The 21,598-nt window shown below is 33.6% G+C and overlaps 2 protein-coding genes across 2 annotated transcripts; one reads left to right on the top strand and one right to left on the bottom strand.

Annotated features, from left to right (window-relative positions):
- Nucleotides 1-599: 599 nt before the first annotated feature.
- Nucleotides 600-1,757, bottom strand: LOC139431227 (uncharacterized). The gene has a single exon (XM_071198865.1). The coding sequence runs from the start codon at nucleotides 1,755-1,757 to the stop codon at nucleotides 600-602; it is 1,158 nt and encodes a 385-aa protein (XP_071054966.1).
- Nucleotides 1,758-5,532: 3,775 nt separating this feature from the next.
- LOC111429476 (uncharacterized) lies at nucleotides 5,533-10,602 on the top strand. Its single transcript, XM_071198864.1, has one exon. It carries the CDS (start codon nucleotides 5,533-5,535, stop codon nucleotides 10,600-10,602), a length of 5,070 nt encoding a protein of 1,689 aa, XP_071054965.1.
- The last annotated feature ends 10,996 nt before the right edge of the window (nucleotides 10,603-21,598 follow it).

Here is a 21,598-nt window from a genome sequence, read left to right as displayed (position 1 = left end):
CTTAAACAAACCTCTATGTGTACTAATTGTAGTTAATTCTTTGGACTCATCATCGAGCAATAACTGTAAATAAGCCTATCTATTTTCGAAAACTGTTTACCCCCCTTTAATTTTGAAAACAAATCATCGATCTTAGGAAGTGGGTATTTATCAATAATTAAATAGGGATTAATCGTGACTTTATAATCTCCACAAATTCTGACAGTATTATTTTTTTTAAGTACAGGGACGATAGGTGCTGCTACACTGCTAAAACTTACAGGAGAAATTATTCCTTCACTTAATAGCCGATCTAACTCCTGATCAACTCTTTCTTTTAGAGCATAGGGAACAGGTCTAGGTTTATAACATTTAAAAGTACAATTTTCTTTCAATTTTAAATTCACCTTAAATTTATTAAATGTACCCAATTGTTTTGAAAAAACTTTAGAATATTTCTCCGCAAGATAATCTTTAATTGTATTTCTGCATTGCAGACTTTTAATTTCTTGTAAGGCCAAACTAAATTCACTAATGAAATTACGACCCAATAATGGTAATTTCCCATTATGATCTACCACACAAAATTCAATGTATTTTCTATTTTTATTATATGTAATTTAAAGTTTAATTTTTCCTATCATTCTAAGTTCAGATCCACAATAATTAACCAACCGTAAATTTGTTTCATACAAATGATAGTGACCAAAATTATTTAACCAATAATCTTTTGACATAACTGATATACCAGCTCCACTGTCCAATTCAAATTCATACTCTTTATTAAGTACAGTAATTTTAACCATTATAGGTTTGAATAATTCAACATTTGATTTAATATTATTTAATGAAATATCTAAATAATTAACTTTTCTTTTACTATTGCAAACTGCGCTCAAATGTCCTATTTTGCCACAAGAATTACAAATATAATTTTTATATTTACATCTATCTGCCCTGTGATTTACGTTACCGCATCTATAACACCTTACTGCGCCGCCACCACCGTGGATGTCACCCCTTGCTGATGACGCACCGGCTGACGTCGGCGTCGTGTCTGCATAAGCTCGGCCGCTCTGGCCGCGCGTGAATCTTGTACCATGTCCGCCTCGCTCCGACTTCCCTCTTCCCCTATTTCTGTGCCATCGCTGATCCAGCCGCAGGATTTCTTCTTCTACGGGCTCGGTCTTGAATCGGGAAACGCCGCCGCTAGCCTCGCTCGCCGCAACCCCGTAGCCGTCCAAAACTGACTCAACCAGTTCCGCGATTTCGACCGCCTTCTCGAAGGTTAACTTGTCGTCTTCGGCAAATAAGCGATCTATGATTTTTCTATCGCCTATGCCTACAATGAATTTGTCCCGCATCGCAGTCTCAAGGAATGCCTCAAATTCACAATTAGTTGCTAATTTCTTTATTCTAACTGCCCATGACTGTACGTTTTCATAAACGTCTTTCTTTGCGGCGTAAAAAACATGGCGCTCAGCAAAGATCACGTTTTTCTTAGAATAAAATTTGTTTAAAACGCTTATTATATCCGCATATGGACAATCTGATAATTTTTTTGGCATTAAATAACTTTCTACTAACTTGTAGGGTTCCTGGGACAAACTGTTGATGAGGATTGCTTTCTTAATTCGGTCTTCGACAATACCATTTGCAATAAAAAATTGTTCCAGCCGACCTCGATGCACCGTCCATTCTATATTTTTCGGATCGAACTCATGCTGTATACCAATATTTCTCATACTACCGCGTGTTTCATCTTCTTTGTCAACCATTCTTTAATATCCTCGTCGCCACTGTAGTGTATGAATAAAAACTACGTACATATTTTACTATAATATATTCAATACCACTTAACCTTATGACAACCCATTAATCAGTGTCGGGGCGATCGGCATTGCGCACCGATCGACGATCGTGAGTAGAGGGGAGGCTTTTTAAACATGTTTGTACTTTAATACACTACAATATGTCTTTCTTCTTTTTGTCGACATATATACATTGTAATTATGTCATAATTCATAACACCGTCTTTAAAATACTCATTTATTCCATATACATTAATAGATAGTTTGTTCTGCTTTTCAAATACAGGTATATCTCGTAATTTAACTGGAAAAACAATATTTGAATAGTCTAAGCCGCAGTCTAGGTAATTCGGATACGAAGATGTCCTCTGTGGTAAACCGTTCGGTTCATGTAGTGCGGATGTTACAGCCCATGCAAAACATGCATCATCCGCGTTTTGTATATTTATCACAGCACGCTTTGCTTTTATTTGCGATGGTAGATCGATGTAATTAGATGCTCTGATAGGATTATATTTGTTTAAATTTAACTCCATATAGAGAATTTGCATTAAAGTCCATCCTAAATAAAATATTGAAACATTTATTTTTTAATATATAGGTATATTATGTCACATTACGCTTACCTGAATCTCGTTCCTGGAATTCTGACATTTTTGATGAAATTTCATCAATAAATTCCTTATATATTTTATACAGATCCGACGCTAATGATACTACCTTATTTTTCGTATTGAATGATTTTATTTCACAGTCTTTATTTGATTGTAAAAAATACAAACCAAAACATTCCATATTTAATTTTACATTTCGGTGAATATCGATTGCGCTTTGTATTAGATTTAGTATTTTTTCTCGAATTCTATGAGAAAATTCATCCAAATCCACAAAAAAACCTTCTTCACTTATTCGATAACTGACGATTTTGTCACCGAATGCTCCAGCTATTCTCTCCACTCCGTCATCGATTATAACAAAAGCGTTACGCTTGTGTGCGTTGCTTCGTAAATGTGCAGAGTAACATTGTCTATTTACATAATCATCGCAAGCCTCACATTTTACTGCTTTTGGAATTTGCGGTGCGTCAAGCTTGATTCTCTTGCCAATACAAGATAATCGTTGATGTCTTTTTAAATTGTCAACTCGAGTAAAACTTTTTCCACAATCCTCACACACGACCATTTTACAATTTAATGTTGTACACTTCTACTTGTTATGAAAGAACTACGTCAATGCCACATTTCGCAGGCGTTTATAAACCCTCACCGCTCCTGAAACTTATTGGGAGGAGGAGGATGCATCGAGTGCGTTTGTATACATGTATATTTATAACTCCGTATACTTCTGCATAATAAATTAAAAAAATATCTCGCAGGTAGATCATGACTCACTTACTAGTATTAAGTTAATTGACCTCCTCCTCGAACGTATCCCCCCAAAAAATTAGCCGATTCAAGAACCTCCTCGCATATTTTAAAGCTCCGTATACCTTTACACAATAAATTTTAAAAAAATATCCCGCAGGTAGATCATGACTCACTTATTTGTATACCTACATGTGCTAAAACCGTATACCTTTGTGTACAATAAGTTAAGAGATATATCAAAAACATTAACAGTTCATTGAGAAGCGTCGAAGGATAAACATAGTAATTGTTTTCATCTAGGTAAACAGGTTATAAAGATAAATTTTTAATAACATAACCTAAATAAAGATAGATTTTTAATAATTTTGTCAAAATAACATGACCTTCTCAAGTTAATTGACCTCCTCCTCTCTTCATCGAATCTCCTCCGACCCTCAAAAGAATCGCCGATTCAAGAACCTCCTCTCCTCATCGAACCTCCTCTGACCCCCAAAAAATTTGCCGATTCAAGAACCTCCTCCTAGAACGCAGGTTCGAGGAGGAGGTTCTTGAATCGGCGAATCTATACTACTGATATGGTTCTCCGAAGAGATTGTTCGGAATGGATTTAATCCCCAAAATAAAATAAGATGCCAAATTTGCTCCCCACAATAAAACCTGGATAGAGAATTAAGAAGAATAAAAAAAAAGATTGTAAGAAATCCATATGAGACTGTTATAGTATTAGAATATAAACAATTATAAAAACCAAATGGGCCTCAAAGTCTCAATTTATTTTAAAATTTTTTCTTTTTAAAATATATTTAAATTTATATGGTACATGTTTCGACTTTCGTCATCATCAGCCAAATCTATAAACATCAGCAACAAATATATAAAACGTTAAAGTAAATTAAAGCACTACTTACAGTCAAAGGTGTAAAAAGGTAAAATACATCAAAGAATAAACACGTTCAACACATAATCACAATCGAAAATACTTATAAAATAGCGAAGCGAAATTTTCTTTTATTTTAAAAATAAACCATTTCTAAACAAAATAAAATTATAGAACGAACGACCAAAACAAGAAAGGAAAAATGTCTGTCAAACAACACGAGAAGAAACACAATGAAGCGGTCAAACAAGAAATATTGACGATTAAAAATTGGTATTCATGTAACCAAAATTAAAAAGAATATAAACATCATCAAAAAATTATTAATATTTAAGAAAAGAAAACAACGGTTTATAGAAATCATCATAAATTTGATCATTAATAGGTTGGAATTCATATTTCTTTTCTCTTTATCAATTTCTAGTCTTTCTAATAAGTGAAGTTTAAGACCCTTATCACATTTATGAATTAATTTAACGTTGTCATAGTCAATAATATGACCTGTTTCGATGTAACCTCTTAGAACTAGGGATTAATACCAAGAATCTCATACCTATGAATTGCTTCATCCCACAGCTCTACTCACTCATTAAACTCCACAAAAAAGACTTACCCATCAGACCAATAACTGCATACTATAATTCTCCTACCTCCAGATTAGCCACACTTATTCGAGATTTATTTAAAGAGATCGACTGTTCAGGCAACCCATTGTACCGACCGGTTTTTGAAATAATTTTATATATAAACTTTTGAGAGGGGGCGCTCGGCCTCTTGCGACTCGACCACCACCACGTGTGTATCGTGCGTTAAATTAATCAATGTGCGTAAAACTAAAATTCAAAGTATTGTGATAAGGAAGGGAAAAATGGGGAAGGAAATATAAGTAAGAATAGATTTTATTATTTTATTCTTTTATTTAAACACAAATCGCCATCCAAAACCTCCACCTTTTTTTATCTGAGCACGGTTACTACCGGATTGTTCATTGGTCCTTCGAGCCGGATCGGCAATTTGTGATATTGTTTCTCCGGCTTTTTAAAGAGCGTGTTTCTGCGGTATTTTCTATGCCAATTGATCTCCTTTACAAATTCGTTTCGTTTTTTGGTGTTATCGCCGTTTTTATCTGTGACCTCGTGCAACGTGGTAAACGGGTTTTGTTCGCTGTCGTAAGGGCGACATTTACTCAATCCCCCAGTGGAATTACCTGCAATTATTTTTTATTATTTACGGTTTATAATAATTATTTAGTATTAATAATTATTTTAAGTTTTCTTTTGAATTAATTTTTGGTTTGGGTCGTTACCAGTTTTTCTTTCTTTTCTTTTTTTTCTCGGTCTTTACCGGTTACATTTATTTTTTTGTTGTTTTCTGCAACAGATGGTCTTTACTTTTTAGTAAAATCTTGGTCTTTTACTTCCCCTTGGAAGCATTATTATTTTTACATCATACTATATCTATTATTCTCCTTGACCATTCCTTTCTCCCTTGAGACGTGATGGCAGAGGAATTAGACAAATTATTAATGCGGCGCCAGGTATTTGAAAATCGGCTCATTGAGTCAATGAACCTGGGTAAGGCTGTAAAAGACGATCCTGTAGAACGTTTAATATTTATCGCTCAAGCACAAGAAGCAGATACTTCATATGATGATTTCAAAACAATTCACAATCAGATCATTGGGTTAATTTCGGAGGAAGCGTTCGATGAGCAAGATACCATTCGAAAACGAGTGGATATGGCATACTTTACTATTAAGGCTCTAATCCACTCTTCTACGTTTACTACTACAAGTCCAACCAATGATCATCAAAACCTGTCAACACCAAAATTAAATAAATTATCTCTTCCAACTTTCGCTGGCAATTATAAAAATTGGCCCAACTTTTTTGACCTGTATCGTACTATGGTCCATGATAATGAATCGCTATCTCCTGTGGCAAAGTATCAGTATTTGCTAACATCGCTGACTGGAGAAGCTCTAAATATCATAAAAGGGTTCCCAGTTACCAATGACAATTATCTTATTGCATACAACACTTTAAAGGCGAGATACCAAAATAAACGCCATCTAGCAACACTTTATTTCAATGAAATCGTTGCAATGAAACCGATGGTTGAAGAATCTTCAAAATCATTTCGCTTGATTGTCGACTTATTCAAAGAAAATGTCGAGGGTTTCCGTATGTTGGGATTTCCCGTGGACCAATGGGATTTCTTATTATTTAATATTTTGCTCCAGAAGTTGAATCTTTCATCTAAAACGAAGTTCGAATCTGAACATACAAATGTTGAAATTCCAACCTATGTTCAGTTAATAGACTTTTTAGAAAAACAAGCAAAGGCTTTAGAATCTGTATCGTTAACATTTTCAGATAAAGCTTACCTTAAGATCAATTCATCCAGTCTGCCTCGTGGAAAGGTCGTCAATCTGAAAGTTGAAGAGGTAAAATTAACAGCCAAATGCATTTTATGCCCAGAATCTCATAATATATATCGATGTCCACAATTCCATAACAAGTCACCAGTTGACAGGTTAAAGATTGCAAGAGACCATAATTTATGTCGCAATTGTCTAAATAAAAATCATTCAACAAATAATTGTTCGTCCAAGCATCGATGTCATTCCTGTAATCAAAGACATCATACATTACTTCATTTCGAATCGAACCAATCAACTGTGTCTGCTCTTCATGTGAGAGCCACATCAGATGATTCATCACTTCATATTGATAAACGTCAAGTTATATTACCCATCACATTTGTACACATTCGAGATCGATTCGGTCAACTTCATTTGGCCAGAGCGCTAATTGATTCCGGCAGCATGTCGAATTTTATTACTACCAAACTAACGCAGCGCCTTCGATTATCACGTCAAAATGATTCGTCACTGGAAATATGCAGATTGAATTCAATGAAATCGATCTGCAACAAAGGAAGCGTTAATTGTACTATCCAATCCTGCCAATCAAATAATGTATCCTTCGATCTAAAAGCCATCATTACCTCTTCAATTTGTTCAGCACAACCTTCATTGTCCTCTATCATTAACTCATACGATCACCTCAAACATCTCGATTTTCATCCTGCCCATAATTATTCATCTAACGAAGTGGACTTATTATTAGGAGCTGAATTGGTTCCTCAATTATTTACTGGTGGTCGTATTTGCGGTAACCAGAACGATCCCATAGCCTTGCATTCTATTTTCGGCTGGATAGTGATGGGTAAATCAGAACTGTCTTCAAATAAATCATTGGCCACCTGTGTGTCTACCATCGATGATTCATTAAACTCCTCGTTACGTGACTTTTGGGAGCTGGAATCCATACCTGAAAATAAAATTATGTCAAAAGAAGAAGAAAAATGTGAACTTCATTTCAAGAATACATACCTGCGTAATACTGAAGGAAGATTTATATTATCGCTGCCGTTCAAGGCCGAAAAACCTATGCTTGGGGATTCTTATAATATGGCTTTAAAAAGATTTAACTTATTGGAGCGTCGACTGCTTAAAAACATAACTCTTCGTGAAAACTACGTTGAGTTTATGAGAGATTATTTATCGTCAGATCACATGTCTCTGCTTCCTTCTAATTTTCCCATGTCCAACAATAATTATTTTATTCCTCACCACGGTATATTTCGTGATGAAAATCCAAATTCTAAATTGAGAGTCGTTTTTGACGCCTCTGCTGCGTCAGCAAATGGAAAATCTCTAAATGATCTCCTCCTAATTGGTCCAAAGTTGCAACAAAACATTGTTGATATTTTACTGAACTTTCGTTTATTTCAATTTGTCTTTATCTGCGACATACAGCACATGTATCGTCAGATCTTAATTACACCAGCAGATAGAATATATCAATATATTTTATGGCGTTTCTCTCCAGACGAACCCATTCAAATTTATCAACTTAATACAGTTACCTACGGTATTGCTTCTGCGCCCTTTCTAGCGCTTCGAACAATCCTAGAGTTGTCTAATTTATATTCAGAAGAGTATTCACAAGCTTCTCATGTCCTGAAACATAACGTTTATGTTGATGATATTGTAACGGGTGCCAATTCGATTCAAGAAATACTTGTTTTACAAAGGGATTTAATTGAACTTCTTCGACAAGGAGGATTCAAACTCCGAAAATGGGCAAGCAACTGTTCTGACGTCCTCGAGTCAGTCTCCCAAGATGATCTGCAACCTCCTTTGTCCCTAGATCCAGAATCCAATTGTATTAAAATCCTTGGCCTTCAATGGGATCCAACTAAAGACGTATTTAAATATCATTACTCCCCACGTTCCAATTCCATCACCAAACGTCACATACTTTCCGATATCGCCCGTATTTATGATCCCTTGGGATTCCTTACTCCTTGCACCTTTAAAGCTAAACACATCATTCAACAGCTTTGGCAATTGCAATGCGACTGGGACGAAATTCCCCCGGATTACCTGGTAAATCAATGGAAATCCTTTAAACAACAATTATCGTTATTGTCAAACTTTGAATTACCACGATTTATATCATCCGAAGATTACTTAATATGTGAACTCCATCTTTTTTGCGACGCGTCTGAGATTGGATACGCTACTTGCGCTTATTTAAGATATCACACAATTGATAATTCCATCCGTACCTACTTCATTGGCGGTAAATCTCGCGTAGCACCTCTTAAAACAATTACAATTCCTAGATTGGAATTGTGCGGAGCAACTCTTCTTGTTGACTTTCTTGAAACCATTCAACCGATTCTTACATCTGTACTTAAAATTAAATCTATCACTGCTTGGTCGGATTCACAAGTAGTTTTACACTGGCTGAATTCTGTTCCTAATAATTGGAAAACATTCGTAGCGAATAGAGTGGCTCATATTCAGAATATTTTACCTGCTAACTGTTGGCGGTATGTTCCGTCTGCTCACAATCCATCTGATTGTGCCTCTCGAGGTCTTAATCCGGAGCAACTTCTCAATTCTGATATTTGGTGGCATGGTCCTCGATGGTTCTTGGATCATGATCGAAATTGGCCAAATAATCCTTGTGCTATACCGAATGAGAAAATTAATTTGGAGAAAAGAGCATTACAAGTTTGTTCAACAGAAGTTATACCAAATTTTCTTGACAATCTACTTACCAAATTGTCGTCGTTGTCTAAAATCCAAAAAATTGTCGCTTATGTTCTTCGATTTATATATCATTCTCGCAAGAAAAAACGATTTACGTCAACAATACTATCAGCCTTTGAACTCCAACATTCATTGGATACTTTAATCAAACATGTTCAGCGGCAACACTTCTCGGATATTTTTAAATCTATCCAAAACAATGAATTGCCCAAAAAACCCTTTCGTCAACTTGCTCCTTTCTTGGACCGTGATGGGTTGCTCAGGGTGGGTGGTCGGTTGTGTAATTCGGGAGTGCCGTTTGAGCAAAAACATCAATTATTACTTCCGCGAACGTCTCGGTTAACCAGACTCATAATTGAAGAAGCTCATCTTAAGTTTATGCACCCTGGACATCGAACGTTATCATCATTGTTATCTCAGCGATATTGGATCATCTCTCCTCGTCATGCGATTTATCAAGTTCTATCCAACTGCATCCGATGTTTCAAAGCCAAGCCAAAGTCTTATACCCCATTGATGGCCGACCTACCAACATTTCGTGTGACCGACTTGAAGCCATTCTCAGTAGTAGGAGTGGATTTTGCTGGTCCTATATTCACCACCATGCACAGAGCTAGAGGTGTACGGTCTGTAAAATCGTATATATGTTTGTTTGTGTGTGCGTCCACTAAAGCGGTCCATTTAGAAGTAGTTTCAGATCTATCAACGGATGCCTTTATCGCCGCTCTGAAACGATTTATATCTCGGCGTGGTAATTGTAACACCATTTTCAGTGACCAAGGCACCAATTTCATCGGGGCTTACAATAAACTTCGACAGTTGGCGGACGTCACCGGCACAACATTGGGCATCACGTGGAAATTTAACCCACCTGGGGCACCCCATTTCAACGGTCTGAGTGAAGCAGGAGTTAAATCTGTAAAGTATCATCTCACTCGAGTTATTGGATCTCAAATACTCACATTTGAGGAGTTATCCACAGTTTTAAGTCAAATTGAGGCCGTACTAAATTCTCGGCCATTATGTTCTTTATCCACCGATCCCAATGATTTATTGCCGTTAACGCCAGCACATTTTTTATGTTTAGGGCCATTAAATCTGAGTATTCCAGACCCAGATGTTACAGCTGCACCACTAAACAGATTAACTCGATGGAGTATGCTACAAAGAATGGTTCAAGATTTTTGGGGTCGCTGGAAAAGGGAATACTTACACACCCTCCAACAACGATCCAAATGGAACAAATCGATACCACCTGTTAAGATCGGCGACTTGGTTATTATTAAGGAGGACTCAAAACCCCCGTTGCACTGGACCACTGGACGAATAATACAAACATATCCCGGTCAAGATGGTCTGATTCGCGTGGTCGACGTAAAAACCATTAAAGGCACGCTAAAGCGCCCTGTGGCGAAATTATGTTTATTGCCAACCGAATAGTCAATAATACAGATTACAGATTAATACAGAGAGATAATGAGAGATTAATACAGATTTCTATAATTCCTGTAATTACTTAATAGTCAAATTCATTTTTTGATTTGTATAAATTCAATAATTCTTGTGTTAGACAATTATCAATTTTCACTAGTTTTTTTTTGTTTGTTGAAAAAATAATTATTCACTTATTTTTTGGTGGGTGGTAATGTTCAGGCAACCCATTGTACCGACCGGTTTTTGAAATAATTTTATATATAAACTTTTGAGAGGGGGCGCTCGGCCTCTTGCGACTCGACCACCACCACGTGTGTATCGTGCGTTAAATTAATCAATGTGCGTAAAACTAAAATTCAAAGTATTGTGATAAGGAAGGGAAAAATGGGGAAGGAAATATAAGTAAGAATAGATTTTATTATTTTATTCTTTTATTTAAACACAAATCGCCATCCAAAACCTCCACCTTTTTTTATCTGAGCACGGTTACTACCGGATTGTTCATCGACTTTAGACCTGACTTTGCCGTTAGAAACTCTTTAGAATTTATAAATAAAATTAAATCCATAAAACCTGAAAAATACATTATTGTCTCATTTGATGTTAGTAATCTTTACAACAACGTTGATACTAATTATACACTAAAAATAGTTGAAAACATCTTTGCAAAATATTTTAAAGACAAAAATCTTACCACTGACCTTACTAATATCATCAAACACATAATCGACCAAAATTATTGTCGTTTTAACGGAAAAGTTAAAGTTAAGATATATAAATTAAATGATATAGAAAATAAATACATCAATAGCAATAAAAATCTTTATTACAAAAATATAATAAAATGGGTCCGCTATGTGGACGCCTTTTTTTGCGTGTGGAATGGTAGCGTCTCAGATCTCACTGATATGTAGCATTACATGAACAATATACACGATAAACTAAAATTTGCTCTAGAAATCGAAAGTGATAAGAAACTTAATTTTCTTGATTTAACTATTAATAGAGAGCAACAAAACTTCAATTTTGAAATCTTTCGAAAACCCACTTCTCTTAACATAGTTATTCCTTACGATTCCAACCACTGTAACAGCCACAAACTTGCTGCATTCTGCTCATTCATTGATCGCGTCTTTTCATACCCCATTAGCAATACATCCAGATTTAAAGAAATTAATTATATCTTCAAACTTTCATCTAAATATGGATTTCCCAAAGGAATCATTGATAACATTCTGTACAGAAATATTATTAAACACGATCCTCTATATACACCAACAATAAAATCCAATAATATTTTCAAGTCACTCACTTACAACAGAATTAACTGTAAAATTAAACATCTTTTACAACAATATAACGTAAACATAAGTTTTAGTAAGGCAATAATCAGCTTATTGACATTTTTTCGAATTACAAACAGATTGAGAAAGATTGTAACAATAGCGGTGTTTATTCTATAAAGTGTAAGAATTGTCAAGCTATTTACATCGGTCAGACTGGTAGGAAATTACACACAAGAATGCAAAAACACAAAAATAGACTATCATCTAACGTTTTTAAACACCACATCGAAACAGGTCATATTATTGACTATGACAACGTTAAATTAATTCATAAATGTGATAAGGGTCTTAAACTTCACTTATTAGAAAGACTAGAAATTGATAAAGAGAAAAGAAATTTGAATTCCAACCTACTTAATGATCAAATTAATGATGATTTCTATAAACCGTTGTTTTCTTTTCTTAAATATTAATAATTTTTTGATGATGTTTATATTCTTTTTAAATTTGGTTACACGAATACCGATTTTTATTCGTCAATATTTCTTGTTTGACCGCTTCACTGTGTTTCTTCTCGTGTTGTTTGACAGACTTTTTTCCTTTCTTGTTTTGGTCGTTCGTTCTATAATTTTATTTTGTTTAGAAATAGTTTATTTTTAAAATAGAAGAAAATTTCGCTTCGCTATTTTATAAGTATTTTCGATTGTGATTATGTGTTGAACGTGTTTATTCTTTGATGTATTTTACCTTTTTACACCTTTGACTGTAAGTAGTACTTTAATTTACTTTAACGTTTTAATATATTTGTTGCTGATGTTTATAGACTTGGCTGATGATGACGAAAGTCGAAACATGTACCATGTAAATTTAAATATATTTTAGAAAGAAAAAAATTTTAAATAAATTGAGACTTTGAGGCCCATTTGGTTTTTATAATTTTTTATATTCTAAAAAAAGAAGCATTATTTTCAATGTCTTCCTCTTTTTCAAACTTTTCAGAGAATATATTGTTTAAAGCAGTATCTTTTCCTTCAGACCAGAGCTTAATAACATTTTGAATAAAATCTAATCTTTTGTGAAATATTGGTGTTGACACTTCACTGCATAACTTAGCCATTATTTCCCTTGGTCATCAATCATTTTGAATTTTTGGTGACTTGTCATAAATTTTGGTTTTATATTGGTTACTTTAACTGTTATCTCCTTGGCATTTGCTGTCTCAACCAATTCAACATTAGTTGACAAATTACTTTCACATTCTTGTAGTATTTGTTCAGAGTACCGTCTCGTTCATCTGTTTAGACATAAGCAGATGGACGAGTTCGAATAAAGACAATGATAAAAGTTTTCTGCATTTAAATATATGTCTGCAGGGTAACTGATTGGATTTACGGAACATGCATTCACAATCTAATGGTGTTATTTTTAACAGTCCTTCTGTCGATATAGCCAAAAATGTGTCATCCTCAATATTTTTGAAGTCAGTACATGAATCTGACAATTCAAGCTGTTTTTCAACTTTTTCATATGCAAATGTCGTCAAAAGTTCGCAATATAACGCTTTCACAGATCCAGTCTTAAACGGCTTTGCCAAACGCTTGTTTAACATTTGTGAGATTTTGACGTCTTGTCCAGTACGGAACCTGTTTATGTAAACAAACAAGTGCTTGATAAAATCTTCTAGAGGGCTATATCGGCTTATTACGCTTTTTAAATTAAAGTTTAAGTTCTCCAACTGATTGTAGTATTTGATAGACATAAATTTTGGAAAGACAGATATTTTACCCATTGATCAGTAATAGGGGCCCAGTTTGTTTCATAATAATCTTTTACAATTTCAAGTACATTGTCTATCATTTCTTTGTAAATTGTGTCATATTCATGCTCTGATTTAGCATAAGTTAATTTTTGTAGAAACAATTTGCTCTTTTGAACTTCACTGGTTGTAATATTCATTTTTTTAGCAGAAATCTCTTTATTAAATATTTGAAATACATGAAATAACCAAATCATGAACTTTGCGTTTGGAAAATGTATTTTTATTATTATGGAGATTTTAATGATATTAATGATGGATGTTATGAAATTTATCGAAAATGTAAACTTAAAATTAAATTTAAACATTTAATTGATTGCTTCCTAATATTGCTCCTTAGAATTAACGGTTTAAATTTCTATTTATCTGTATGTATTTCCTTTCCGTTAATAATTCTATTGCTCAGCATTATTGTAACCACAAGTTAACTTAACACTCCCGCTGGCGTGGTGCATTGGACTTTACTTAACCTTGGTGATTTAATAAAAACTAGTTAATTTGCATTTTATGTAGATTTGGGCCTCTCTGAGTTTAAACGGAAGAAAAATGTATCCGAACTTCAGTTGGATTTACCTTACCCCATTCTACATGCAAAGCGTCTTCCGATCTGCGCCTGGCCTTCGGTACTGATGGAGTTAGAAGCTGCTTTCTCAACGTTTTTGCGTAACCGGCTCGCTAATTATATTATCGATCAAGAAATTTTTGAAGTTAGAAGATCAATGTATAGTGTATAAAGGTACCAGGGATCTTGGTAAACCGAAGCCTACTCATATAATTGAATTTGTAAAAAGTACCGATAAATTTAGAGTTTATTTGTTTAATTGTGCATATACATTGATGATAATATCTATTTGTAAGTTTTATTTTAAACTGCTTCAATATACCTAAGTTGGGTTGATTGCATTATTTCCGAAATATTCCTAATTTCCTGAGCGCGCGCATTCAAACGTTGTGATGCACGCCTTTAAGGTTTCAAAGTCTGTTAGGTAAAATTAAATTTTGGAATTTACGCGCGCGCCATCTATCGCTCATCCGGTAAACCTCCTCCCCCTTCGCCGCACACTACAAGATGGCGTCAGGATAAATTTTTAGGTTAGGTTTTCAATCAAATCAAATCAAATCACCTTTATTCACCCTTTCAGACTATAGTTAGTAGTATAAGGTATGTCAAAAATAAGTACTAATCGTTATAGTATTCATCCAGAGAGTAATTTTAAATTTGTCCAAAGGTAAAGATTTAACAACATTTGGTAATTTGTTAAATATATTGGCGCACGAGTAGAGCGGCGAGTTTTCGTACAATGCCGAGTTGTGCAAGTCTAAAGTTAATATGTTGATGTTTCTAGTATTATATGCGTGGTGGGACGGTACGGGTTTAAATTTGTCGCTATTAGATTTCACGTACATGCAACATTTATATATGTATATCGCAATTACCGTCAACATTTTGTGTTTTCTAAACACAGGACGACAGGAATCCCTCTGTTTTAAGTTAAATATTAACCTTATTACGCGCCTTTGCAAAACGAAAAGCCTCTTGATGACAGTAATATGCCGTAAGAAATATGGGAATGTACGGGGAGTAGTACAATTGAAGGGGTTAATGCAAGAAGTGGACTTGTCCACTTTTAAAAATTTTACAGATTGGGTAAAAAACGTTTTTAGTATTTATTAATATAATTAATCAAATTTTGAATTTGGACAGTTAAATGTGGTTACTTTTTTTATAAATTATTCCCATTTTATATTTTTACTTGTCTAATAACAATAGTAATAATAATGGACATGTCCACTTTTTGCACAGGTTTTTTTTCAGTATTTATTAAATTATTTATATATTATCTTTAATTTAATAAAAAACATTAATTTTATTAAGTATTGTTTATTTAATTCTACCATAGTTGTAACATTAACATTAATCATCATCTTCAAATTCCGAGCAAGATGTTCTTTCTTCAGGTTGTAGGAAATCCTGATGAAAGTTTTTAATTTTCTCATAGAACCACTGATCCGATGCTGGTACATAATTTGTAGCAAGAGACATCACATGTTCGAATTTCTGCTTCTTTAATTTTCTTCATTTTATGTATAAAATGTTCGTATCTAGGGGCATTGTCAGAGAAATTTTATTATTTATTTTAAGTTCAAACTCTTCGAATATTGGTAGTGATACTGAAACGCTACATGAAATCTTTGGCAATTTTGCCATTTCATATTGAAAGATTCTATATTTCGATATTGTAAATTTGTTTTTTTTTCGTACTGGGATTCTTTTTGAAACTTGGCATAAAATGTTCTTTAAAATTTAGAAACATAATTTGGTCAGGTTTTATAACATGAAAATTTTTTTCAAATTCTTTAATGATTTTGCTGTACTCGCTTGGAAGATAAATTTTGTCATATCGTCGCTTTCTTTTTTCAATAGCTGCAAAACATCTATCACAAGGTAAAAAACTGTGACCTGGTTCAGGAAAGCGGTGGTGAATTAATTTAAATCTTTTCATTTCTACTAGTGTAAAAAGGTATTGAACCATTACAAAATTTTTGTTTTGAGAAGCGCAGTTGTCAGAGTAAAGACCTGTAACTTCTGGCCTAATAACATGTTTGAAGAAATAATGTAGTAGACTGATTACTTCGTTTTGTCCTTTTCCAGCAATGGTTTCATCGTATAGAAAAAAGTAACTTTTGCCAGTGCTTGCAACATGAATACAGAAGTTATAGACCCACATTTGAATCTTATAGAATACATCTCCACTTGATGATACTGGTAATGGAAAATTTTGTTGGAAGTCGAATGTTATAACTTCCACGTGAGCAGCAGTTTTCGATAGTTCCGATTTATCTTTAAGATCCTCATAGAAAGTTTGTGCTTTTGAAACATGAAGCGATTTTTCAGTTTGAAGTCTGTTTTTCTCATCTTCTGTGTCAGCAGAGTCAATTTGTTTAATCAATTTGTCACATTTTTGACACGTGTCAGATTTTGGACTGCCGAATGTGATATTAAAATTTTCTGTGAAGTATTTCCTAAAAAATTCATATTGCACCACAGGTTTAAAATTTTCATTCGTTCCATTCTCTTGTAGTATTCTATAATGAATATATCCAGGTTCATGTTTTTCCAGATACAACATGTGTAATTTGGCAACATTTAGTAAAGGTGAAAGATAATATTTGCTTAAGTTATCATTTCTGCTGTAATGAGACTTATATTTCGGAAAGCTTAATATATGGTTGTGGATCTGGTCAACAATGTCTTGAGAAATTTTATTTGGTCTATTATTATGTCGTCCTCTTAGATCTGTTGGAGGGGTGGCATTATTTTTTAAATGATTGATTAATCTATCTATTCTTCCTTTGTTAATACCATGTATTGTCAGTAACGCATTTTTACAGATTTGAAAATTCTTCACACCATCTTTAACCTGAAATAAAAAATAATAAGTTGATGCTAAACATTAGGACAAAAAATGCTTACACTAAATTTGCAACTAATACTTTTTGGTTTGAATTGTTGGTCCATACGTTGTCTTTTTCGTGCGACGTCAGTCACGGTAATAAAGTGACATAAATAAGAATCTTGAAGATCTTTACTTGGTAGCTTATTGAAGTTATCGAAAAGTTTTTGTCTATCTGCAAGGAATATTTTATGAAAACAGTTTAGTCTACAGTTGCAAGAATTTCCCATTACTCTCTCTGGTACAACAACATTAGAAGTATTAACATATTCTTTGCCTGAGTTGCGATTTTCCTTTCGTATGTTTCGTTTCCATTGTTTTCTTATTCATTAACCGTTTTTTCCCTCTTCGGTTGGTTAGGTTATGATCATTTTCATCACTGTTTTCCAAACTTGATTCACTTAGCTCATTTGGTTTATAATCACGATCAACATCAGAATCATCTCCACCAAATGGATCTTCTTCAGATCCCGAACTCATTATTATTTTATTATTAAATTACGTTTTTGTGGGACAACGTTAACACACGAACTTTTAACAAGCTGAATAATTCACAGAAGAATACTGTGCAAGAAAGAGATATGTCCATGTCATGTCCGGTTCTTGCAAAGTATTGTAGGGTAGACAACAAACATTACTCTGCTGTATTGTTGGCTGTATAAATAAAGGTCTGCTTCTTGCACACGACGATGCAAAATTCTTCAGAGAACATATCTACATCAAAAAGTAATTTTCACCAAAAACTGGACATGTCCACTTCTTGCACTGACCCCTTCAATTGCAAAACGCATCTTTAGGTAACTCCGATCTTAAGTTTAACATAGCATAGTAAGACTGAGCAATTTTTTTACATATGTGATCGATGTGCGGCGACCAGGATAAATCGTTGTCGAAATAGATCCAGAGGCATCGAACACTGGTGGCTACACTGATGTTAGGAGTGGAAAGTTGTTCCTTACCAAAGTATAAATATTGAGTTTTTGCTACATTCAGTATTAGTTTATTTTTGTAGCACCATGTGTCGAATTTTTTTACAATGCCTGATATATAATTTTCCAATGACGTAACATCGGGAATGTTAATTATTATGGAAGAGTCGTCCACTTAAATAACTTGGTAAATCGTTTATAAATAGTACGAGGAGTATAGGGCTAATAATTGTACCCTGACCAACGGCACAGTCCAGATTATATTCGTCGGATTTTACGCCTGGAACCGATACATAGATCGTTCGATAACTTAGAAATGACTCGAACCAACTTAAAATGTTACCTCTTATACCAACGCTAGATAATTTATTCAAGAGAAATTTTAGATCTACGCTGTCAAATGCACGAGACATGTCAAAAAATAATGCTGCTGTTTTTTGTTTTTGATCAGAAGCTTTATAGATAACCGATACTAAATCTACACATGCAGTTTCCGTTGATCTACCAATTCTAAATCCATGTTGAAAATTATTCAATATTAATTTGGTTTCTAAGAATGTCACAACTTGCTGGATTACGGTTTTCTCAAAAATTTTTGATATTGTATTTTGTATACTTATTGGTCTGTAATTTGCTATGTCCGAGAGCGGACCTTTTTTATGGATTGGGATAACAACAGAGTTTTTTAGTATATTGGGTAATACACCTTCGCTAATTGGCAGATTTACAAGTTCGCTAATGGGTTTCGCTGTTGTATCAGCTATTGCCTTCAGCACTGGAACGTTGAGCGTTACGTAAGTCTTTAATAACCTTTATGATATGTTCCACGCACACCGGTTTCACGAAAATTGTAAAAGGTTGCAGTTCACTTGTTGTGCAAGACTATGACACTTTACCTTTAAAATGTTGATTTATTTGTGCATTAGTAACATTCGCGAAATACTCGGCAAATAATTTTGATACCAATGTTCGTCGCAAACCTCCGCACCATCATTTTGTAGTGTGATTCGTTGGTCTGGTCTTCTTTTCCCTCGATTTTCATTGACAATTGACCACATCGCTCTACTTTTATTTGAAGAGTTTTCAATTTTATCTAGGTTGTATATTTTTTATTGTCCAATGGAGATTTTTGAGTGATACACTCACCTGTTTTATTCTGTCGGTTATCCATTTTTTTTTTGGTTTACATTGTTGTATGTTCCTTGTGGGACACGCGTCGTTATATATTGTAGTTAATGTCTTGTGAAACCAGTTGAATTTATCTTGTAAAGTAATTGATGGGTTATATATCATACTCCAGTCTATCTCTCGGAGCAATGTGCATAGTCTATTTAAGTTTTTTGAAGATAAATTTCGAGTGTATCTAGTGATATTCTTTGGGATTTCGGTATTATAGCGTATAGTTAATATTTACACTGTGTGGTCCGATATACCAAGATCCAGTATCTTGGATTTGGTGTCAGTATCCTCAATGTTAGTTACCATGTAATTAACTTTTAAAAATCCCACACTTTTTTGAATTTCTTTAATTTCAAATTTCCCGCGCTAACGTTGGCGCGTGACGTCACAGAGGGAGCAATTTCCGATCCAACTTAACAATATAACAGCCCCATGTATCGATCATCAGGTAAATTTTAAACTGCACCATCTATCGATCATCAGGTAAATTTTAAGCTATGCCATCTATCGATAATCAGGTAAATTTTAACAATAGCGTATAGAATTAAAAACATGACAGCGCCATCTATCGATCATCCGGTAAATTTTAAGCTACACCATCTATCGATCATGAGGTAAATTTTAGAATTGCGCAAGGAGGCTGAAAGTTTTACAAAATATTTAGATCTAAATATCCCAATGGTTCCACTTACACCAGAAGAGCAAATAGAATTTGTTCTTTATGTTCAACTACTTTTGATTTAAATTTCACTAATAATAAAGTCAGTGATCACGATCACGCTACAGGTTATTATAGAGATTATAAAAAATTAAACCAATGAAACGATGTAACGATGAAAAATGTTTTATTTTTATTTTTGTGTATAGCTGTTTCGAAACACCAACGTGTCCTTGTTCTGGCACGACTAAAGATTAAAATACACATTGTAAGAAAAGTTGTGATATAAAGAAGTTATATAAGATTATTATTGAAATTAACATTTAAAAAACCCTTGAAAATCCCTTTAAACATTCTTAAAAAATTCAAAAAATATATATTTACCGTGAAAGGTTAATGATGAGGGTTCATGCTTATTATTTTAGGCATGTTACAAGTTGAAACAATTCGAAAAGGGCTGCAAAATATCATCGAAACTCAAAATTGATACCTGAAGGGAGCGTTAATTTTTGTGGAAATAATTGCTTAAAATTCAATTAAATATCATCGAAGTATTTCTGTAAAATAATTGAAAAATATTAGATCAGGGCAGCGTGCTACCAAAAATGGCGACTTACTTCATCGTTAAAAAATTTTTTTTGGTAAAACCACGTGGATAAATAAACCACCAAAACGAAGTTTATAAACGTAAAAATTAATTTTCTGTAAAAGAACCAAGTGTTAGGGAACCCAAGACCATATTATAGAACATTATAAAATTTAATTTTGAAAAAATCTACTTACAAAATATGTGAGCAACCAATAAGTAAGGGAATCAAAGGTGTACTGGCGTTAAGAAATGAATTGACTGCGTATGAATGTATTGAACAAGACGGAGAAATTCTGTGAAAGAGTAAGATGGTTGTAAATTAAATTTGAAAATAGGTTTAGAAGTCAAAAAATAAAAGTGAACATTATAATTTATAAGAAGATTGAATTAATGTTAAATGAATGAAATGAAAAATCTATTTTTGTTATCAATGTTAGTTAAATCATTGAGAAGTTTATTGTTTTTATCTTTAGTTTTATTAATGTGAAGTTCCTTATAAAGGTCTAATTCCGGTGATTTTGGATATGAGGTTAAATTATTTTTTTTGTACTTTATCGATGTTATTTATTTTTGTGTTTTCTACATGTTTCGAGGAATCTGAGCCCTCATCATCAGGAAGAAGTCCTGTTACAATTATAAATGTTCATTATTATTATTGTTCGCGCGACAAATGTCGGGAATAATTGTAGGTGTTGGTTCGAAAGAAAAATTGGAAAGTTCTTACTTGAATTGTGGTTCGAAGTTGAATTCTTCAGAGGATCGAATAAAAAGCGTCGTTTTAATAACGAATACAACATTGGCTTCTTGTTTTATTTATAACATTTGAAATCGACAAAATTGTCATGGTTACATAAAAAATTTGGTTTGTTATTTGGGTTGCCTAAACAATTATCTTAACTACGTTTTAAATTATCTAAGGTTATGTTGTTGAATTTGTTCTTAATTAGCTAATTATCTTAAAATATAATAAAACAAAGTAAACTTACGTCTATTTTCATGAATAAATTCACCATGTTCCGTTTTTCTATTTGTTGTTATTGATGTTTATCGATTACTTATATAACTTTTAATTTTCTCGTTGTTGTGGCGT

Source organism: Onthophagus taurus, chromosome 8 (genome assembly GCF_036711975.1).
Source record: "Onthophagus taurus isolate NC chromosome 8, IU_Otau_3.0, whole genome shotgun sequence".
NCBI lineage: Eukaryota > Metazoa > Arthropoda > Insecta > Coleoptera > Scarabaeidae > Onthophagus > Onthophagus taurus.
Note: the sequence above shows the minus strand (reverse complement) of the source record. Positions and strands in the feature narration are given on the sequence as shown.

What these genes read in the sequence shown, in the direction of transcription:
- LOC139431227 (XM_071198865.1), bottom strand. Translation starts at nt 1,757, where the DNA reads ATGGTTGACAAAGAAGATGAAACACGCGGTAGTATGAGAAATATTGGT.
- LOC111429476 (XM_071198864.1), top strand. Translation starts at nt 5,533, where the DNA reads ATGGCAGAGGAATTAGACAAATTATTAATGCGGCGCCAGGTATTTGAA.